The sequence below is a fragment of the Idiotropiscis lumnitzeri genome, chromosome 17 (genome assembly GCF_059441095.1).
Source record: "Idiotropiscis lumnitzeri isolate Australia: NSW breed Sydney's pygmy pipehorse chromosome 17, RoL_Ilum_1.0, whole genome shotgun sequence".
Classification (NCBI taxonomy): domain Eukaryota; kingdom Metazoa; phylum Chordata; class Actinopteri; order Syngnathiformes; family Syngnathidae; genus Idiotropiscis; species Idiotropiscis lumnitzeri.
In genome coordinates this window covers 4,123,092-4,130,674 of record NC_142407.1, presented here as the reverse complement: position 1 = coordinate 4,130,674, position 7,583 = coordinate 4,123,092, and the positions used below count along the sequence as shown (strand labels likewise).

Sequence of the window (7,583 nt, the reverse complement as noted above, 5' to 3'; positions counted from 1 at the left end):
TTTATGTGTCAGTCAAACTTATGTGCAAAATGGCAGTGCGATGAATCAGGTGACAAAAGAAGGAGTCGGAGATTGGGCCACTTCTCGAGTCAGGGGAGGGAATCTTAAAGCAGAAGACCTAAAATAAATATTATTTTTAGGTGAAAACATGAAATAAGGAAACATGGAGAAGCATATCTGTTTTTACTATACGTGATGCGTGCGATTTTGACCAAGTTTGGTCGTACAGTGACTCCAATAATTAGTTATAAAAAATGTTTTTTTAAAAATCACACTTCCATAAAAATGCATGCTCATAGCCGACACACATCTCACATTTTTATGATACTATTGTATGTAGACCAAAACAAAGTTTCCAATATATCAGCAACACTGACTGGACATTTCTTTAGGTTCACCCAATGAATCCAAGTAGGCAAGAGTTGTGCTCAAAATGTTGGCATTACAAAGATAACACTGAAAAATCAGTGATGCAACTAACCTTTTCTATATTTTTTGCACTGTTTCTATAGCTCATCAGGTTTTCATAATAATAATAGTAAGATATATAAAATAATAACATTTACTGCACTTGTGGATTGATGGTTAGGTTCAGCAACAGTTTAACTTTTTATCTCGGTACACATCCGGCCTCGAACCTCCGGCTTTATTCATAAAAATTGTCGGCCCCCAAACCCTTTCCGTGTATGACACTGCCGTGGAATAGATGCTAACGACAGAGGTTTATTTAAAGATCATACCTCGATCCCTATATAAAAATCATTATCTGGCAAATTTACTAATCAAATCTTACCTTCTTATGGGTTGTGGTTATGGTGGTAAGGGTTTCGCCAAACTAAAGTGGGTTAACGGGTTTGACTTTCCCTTTGTTCTTTCTGTCTGTAGTATTGCGCCCCCCCCTCTTGTAATGGTGTGTCCCAGTAGCAGGAAGGTAGCGGGTTACATAATGTCAGAAGAAGGAAATACAGGCACACTTGAACACATACTGCTGGTCTCTTCATACACAAACAGTTGGTAGTGGCACGTTTGACGTGTTCTGAAGCAATTTTTTGTTGTTTTCCCATTTCGCGGGTAGTTTCGTCACACGCACGAGGGCCGATTCGTGGGCCGGACTAAAATCAACTTGCAGCCTTTGTTAATTGAACGCTGGGCGTCCGTCTGGACCGGAGGTTCGGACCGTTCCGCCCCCGGGACGAACTGCCCAGCTCTGGTGCAAGCTTTTGGAGGTTGGATTTTAAAAATAAAATAATTCAAATGTTTCAAAAAGACGTTTTGAAATCAGGGGCCAAAATAAACGGATAAAGCCATCTGATGAAAATTAGCTGTTTACCAATGTAACTCTCTTGAGTTTTGATTGATACTGTCAGATTAGTATTTAAAATGAAATAAAAAGAAAAATACTTTGTCTTGTGGTATTTTGCATGAAAGCATGTTACACATGTTGTAAAAGCACTTGAGGCGTGTATTCAGTATTGTATTCAGTCAAAAAAAAATCCTTATGAGAGGCTGTTAGCATTACTGCTGTTTTGGTTAGCAACAGGGTCCAAATGCACTCAACTATGCGACTAACAATGAGACAGACTATTTCAAGAGATTTCGCTGTTGTACCAAATGAAGTGCTTATTGGGTGCGCTTTCACATTCGTCACAAGTGGAAAAAGAACAATGGTGGCAACATAAGTAGAGCAGTATTAAGTCGATTGGATTGCATGTGCAGTGTGGCGCGTAGACTGAACAGTTACCAGTGTGTTGCATCACGAGGCAATCAGGCATCAGCATGCCATTAATATATGTTTAATAGAGTTAATTCCTCTCATTATGAAAGAACACTTTGATATAACTTAAAACAAATGCAGACATGTTCGATAATAAAACGCAATGCAGCACATTCTTTTTAGAACTGTTATTGTCCCTGTTTGGCATCCACTTCCCACTTGTCTCTGATTGGCCAGGATGGGAATCGTCATTTGGAGCACGTCGAGCACCCGAAGTGCTCCTTGGTGGCGTTGGCGTACCCCGACAGGACAAGTGTGGCGGGTTCTCGCTCGATTGGGGTCCTCTCCTCGTTGCTCAGAATGTGCTCCACCAGGCAGTGAGCGGCCTCCTCGATGTTGTTGTTTTCCTAAAGTACGGGAAATCATCAAGCCATTTGTCCGTAATTCTCTGCAGTGCTTGTCCTCATCAGAGTCAAAAGTGAGTTGTAGCCTATTCCAGCTGATTTTGGGACGGAATTTAGGGACACGCTTGTTGTCAGCCAATCACAGGGCACATAAAAGCAATTCAAATTCACACAGACAATTTAGAGTCTTCAGTGCAAGTAACATGCATGTTTTGGAATGTAAGAGGAAGCCAGAATAACCAACAAAGCCGCAAATCTTGGCTGTAAGGTAGGCGTTGTAGTGTATTTTTATATCCACTATTATGTACATTTTAGTAATTCTCTTCAAATAACTATCGGGAATTGGAGACTAAAGATGTGACTAGCCTTTGTATTGGAATTCCAATGTAAACGGGATACTGCCCAGGAGGACAAAAGGCTTCACCAGTATTTAGGTGTGGAGCAATCGAGGTGATAGTAGAAGTCAGGATGGCACCAGAAGACCACTTCAAAGAGCAACTACGTCTGCTCTCACCATAGGGATTTTGGGGCAAAATCGAAGACTAGTATAATGAGAAGGTAAAATTAGATATTCATGTGGCCATTCCCTATAAGAAGGGAAGGCCGGGGAGAGGGGGGACCCTTTTCCCTTTTTCTTTTTGGGGAGACTTCTTTTGACATCAGCATGCGACGAGAATAAAATCTCTTTCTAACCCAAATGGCTGTGTCGGAGAACTTTTTTCCATCACCAATTCTGCCATGCTCTGCGACCTGTCCGGAGGGAAGCTGAGCCAGACCCACACATCAATAACAAAATATACCACAGCGTGCTAATGACTAGCTTAATGTGCTACCGGAAAATCCATCCATCCATCTATTGTCGCAGCCGCTTCTTCTCATAAGGGTTGCGGGCGTGCTGGAGCCTATCCCAGCTGTCTTCGGGCAGTAGGCGAGGTACACGCTGGACTGGTTGCCAGCCAAACGCAGGGCACACAAAGACAAACAACCATCCGTGCTCACAAACACACCTAGGGGCAATTAAGAGTGTCCAATCAACCTGCCATGCATGTTTTTGGAATGTGGGAGGAAACCAGAGTACCCGGAGGAAACCCATGCAGGCACGGGTAGAACATGCAAACTCCACACAGGAAGGCCCACAACCTCTGAACTGTGAGGCCATTGTGCTAACCAGTCATCCACCATGCCACCTACCGGAAGTTAACAGTTGAAAATGGAATATAGTGCAAAAGTAAAATACATCTTAAACATTGCAAGTCACCATACATTGGTTGTGTTCAAGGGGGCACATGAGTGTGGGAAAACACATAGTCACAAATTACACTCCACAGCCATTTTATTACGCATACCAGCACTTTTTGTGGAGAACCCTTTTTTTCTGCAAAACTTGTGTAAAGAAACCCACCACTTTTTTTTAAATCAATACAATAGTCCCCAGATTGTTGTATAGTAAAGGTTAATTCAAAACTTATTACTTATTTGAGTAACAATTGCGTGCGGTTTGATTTCTGCCTGCCACACTCCTTAGTCAGCTCATCGTTTTATTGAATGGCAGAATTGTGGCTCTAAGATCTTTGAATAAGAGTTTGGGTAGATGACCTAACCATAGTCGTTTGCTTTTGTAACATATTAGAGACTTGTTGTCTGGTTTTGGCGTCAGCATGAACCCAGAATTTGATGTGTTCTTACCATTTTAATCATCCATCCATCCATTATCTGTACCGCTTCTCCTCACAAGGAGCTAACCAGTCATCCACCGTGCCGCCGTCCATTTTAATCAATGCCAGCCTAATATAAAAAGTTTTTTTAGCGAATCAACAATATTGTGGGCGGTGTTTTGTGACGTCGGTGCGCAAATATATGATTGGATTATAAAGTATAATAGCAACTTCATACCATGTTACTGGGAACGCATTGGGACAATGACATTTAGTTGTTTTATATTAGCCATAGTGTCCTTTGTATGTGGTGTCGTCGGTGTGATTTAGGCTTTGCCAACCCAACTGAGTCACTTGATGGTAAATGTGGTCACACCTAACATCACAACATGCAGTGCAGTATACCTTGGCGGAGGTTTGAAACCAGCCCACGAAGCCGTTGTCTCTGCAGAAGGCGTCCAGTCTGGGTTGCGGGCTGGTCGCTTGATCGGCCTTGTTGGCTAAGAGGACGGCCGGAACGGGTCTCCCGTGGTTCAGTGTGACCTTTGCACAAAATCAGGATTGGAAGGTAGAAAATATATCCTCATGTCACTTGTGTATTGTATTGGACTGGGCGGGTGACTGTGTATCATCCATGTTAATACATCACAGAACAAAATGTGAAAAAATGACGACAGTGACGACCAAACTGAAATAGAACCACAAAATTTCAAAATTATCTAAAAGCCCAGTCATAGATAGATAGAAAGATAATGTGGTATAGTAGATTGTTATACTATATATATATTCAGTGGTGGGCACAGCAATCCCTTAGTCAACCTGCTGTCGTTATTTTAAGCCGGCCCGGTCCTTCTGAGTTGTCCGCAACGTCCAGTCAGCGTCGGGAACGTCCTTACAAAATTGTGTTCTATACCTTACGTTCCCACAGGCCGCAATGACATTGTCCCATGTTGTATTTATTTCACCCCAAACTGTCCCAAGAACGCTTTTTTTGGTGTTGGGGGAATCTCAATATAGTGAAAGAATAAAATAGCATGAGAATGATCAGGACATGAGGAACAGAAGTAAGTTTAAGAGAAAAGTTCTGACCTTGGAGTCCAGGTCGTCCTTCCACTTAAGCACGGCGTCAAACGTGGACGCTCGCGTGCTGTCGAACACCACCAGCGCTCCTACCGCCTCCCGATAGTAGACACGCGTCATGTTGCCGTAGCGCTCCTGTCCTACGGCACACATATGTACAGTATATAGATGAGTGATTATGCGATTCTAAAATGTCAGGAAACGTTGACTGGAACATCTGAACTTTATTTGGGCCTAATTAGAGGCACTTAAAATAGCGGCAGATGTGAATTGATGCCGAAGTAAAGTTCAGTTGTATTTAACTTTTTAGTAAATCAATCCATTCATAATCTGTACCGCTTCTCCTCACAAGGGTTGCAGGCACGCTAGAGCCTATCCCAGCAATCTTCGGGCACTAGGCGGGGTACAACCTGAACTTGGTGCCAGTCAATCGCAGAGTACTTTTTAGTACAATACATTTAAACTTTTGGAACTTTCTTTTTGAAATAATTACATTTACACGGACTATTTGGATTGTTACTTAAAGGGGGAGAAAAAAAGTGCCTTGTTAGCTTAACTCCACGGCAGGCATCATGTGATGGACGTTTTCCGCATGGGACTCGCTGGCCACATTCCACAAGCAGGCAACAAATGACAGGCTTAGGGAGGGGCCGTGACACACACACAAACACATGCATGCACACACACACAGTCACACATTCAAGACTCACATAGGGTCTTTTAGCAAGTTACTTGGAAGTTTCGCTTGCGACAGGGTGCCATAATATTTGGAGAAAATAAATGAGTTTTTTTTGTGTGAAATAAAGTACTTGTAGTGCACTCAGGATGTCCTTGTGTTTCGCAAGCATGCTAAACCAATTCAAAATTCTGCCAAATCAACATTATTTAGCGCTCAATAAATGCTGAGAATGCAGTCAGACATATTTAATAAATTAAAAAAATAAAAGACAAGCTTGGTGTGACAAAGCAAAAATTTATTAATATTTAAAAATTGCAAAAATACATTAAAAAATATTTTGTTCAAAAAATGTTTTTATTCAACTTTTACAAAGTAACATGTAAGTAATAATATTTGAGAAACTTTCATTGAACTGTTTAACATTCATCCATCCATTATCTTTACCGCTTCTCCTCACAAGGGTCATGGGGGGGCTGGAGCCAATCCCAGCTATTATTGGGCAGTTGGTGGGGTAGATCCTGGACTGGGTGCCAGCCAATCGCAGGGCACACATAGACGAACAACCAGCTGTGCTCACAAACATACCTAGGGGCAATTTAGATTGTTCAATTAATCTACCACACATGATTTCGGAATGTGGGAGGAAACCGGAGAAACTGGGAAAAACCCCGCAGACACAGGGAACACATGTAAACTCCACACAGGAAGGCCGTAATTGAACCCTGCACCTCTGCACAGTGAGGCCATCGTGCTAAACAGTCGTCCACCGTTTAGTTTGAAGAAATGTAATTGTTTTTTTAAATAAAACATTTCATTCTCAATTTCTCATTCAAAACATGTATTTTTATAATTCATCTAATACTAATAATTTACATAGTTTTAAAAATATTCATTAATTCACAATCTGAGATTGACAAAATTCCATTAGACAAAATAATAAAAAGATAAAAAACGAAAAGTCTGTAACAATACTGGCAGGCATATTTTCTTTACTCTCCGTGAAGAACAACCATTATTACTGTGGCTTACTGAGGTATTCAGCCGGTCTGCATTTGTCCTTATGTCTGATAAACGGTTCGGATAATAGTTGGGTGGATGTACTATACTGCCCCCCAGCGGCCAAGGTGCACACACCAGAAGGAGCAGACCGAATAATTGAATTGAAATAAAAATAAATTTTAATTGCACTCTATTGAATCATGCATTTCCATTTATTTTAGTGTGGTCACACATCAAACTCACAACTTAAGGGAGAGAATGCTATACAGATAAACAAATTGCTTGTATTTGTGTAAAAGAAAATAAATAAATATAACGTATTGAAAAATATCCCAATAGGGTTATTTTTCAAAATTGTTCAATCCCCTTAAAAAAGTGGTCAGGGAGGGAAAAATTAAGTCCAGTAGAGTATGGATTAGTGAAAATGGATTTAAGTTTGGAAGTGTATGTATTTGTCGTGTGTCCTCACCAGCGATGTCCCAGAGCTGCAGTCGGACGACAGTGTCCTGGTCCCACTGGAGCACCTTGAGGGCGAAATCGACTCCGATGGTGGCGCGGTAGTGCTGTGAGAATATGTGGTGCACGTAGCGCTTGATGATGGACGTCTTGCCCACGCCCAGGTCCCCGATCACCAACACTTTGAATAGGAGCTCCCGCTGCATGGCTAAAAAAAATCCAAGTCGCCCGAAAATTACAGTTTAAAGGAGGAAATCACAAAACCAACAGATTTTGTGGTCATTTAGGCCAAACGTGTGGATTCCCACCGCTTGCTGGCGAGGAGCATTAGGAGTTTTGACCTCGGTGGACCTCCCACTCCCACGCGACTCTCGACTGGGAGGTACTCCCGCCGCGTTCAAGTGCTTGACAGAGGCATGGTATTTTTGGTAAAGCTGAAAACACCACGAAGTCACAGTGACGCTCAGCTTCATTCAGTCAAAAGTTTTTAAAAACGTTGAGAGATCAATTTCAATGATGCACAGAAACAAAACAACAACTGAGCTATGTAACATATTAAGAAAAAACAGGTTTATTCAAAAGCAAATATTTTATTT

General features: G+C 41.6%; 1 protein-coding gene across 2 annotated transcripts; it reads right to left on the bottom strand.

Annotated features, from left to right (window-relative positions):
* Positions 1-1,873: 1,873 nt before the first annotated feature.
* Positions 1,874-7,513, bottom strand: rab38c (RAB38c, member of RAS oncogene family). Of its 2 annotated transcripts, XM_088279348.1 has the most exons (5): positions 7,296-7,513; positions 7,001-7,195; positions 4,863-4,993; positions 4,179-4,316; positions 1,874-2,121 (listed from the first exon to the last, which is right to left on the bottom strand). In XM_088279348.1, the coding sequence occupies exons 2-5, from the start codon at positions 7,191-7,193 to the stop codon at positions 1,963-1,965; spliced, it is 621 nt and encodes a 206-aa protein (XP_088135474.1). In that variant the 5' UTR covers positions 7,194-7,195; positions 7,296-7,513; the 3' UTR covers positions 1,874-1,962. The 2 variants fall into 2 exon arrangements, with proteins under 2 accessions (XP_088135474.1, XP_088135475.1); XM_088279349.1 differs by having other exon boundaries at positions 1,942-2,121; positions 4,150-4,316; positions 7,001-7,347.
* Between the last annotated feature and the right edge of the window lie 70 nt (positions 7,514-7,583).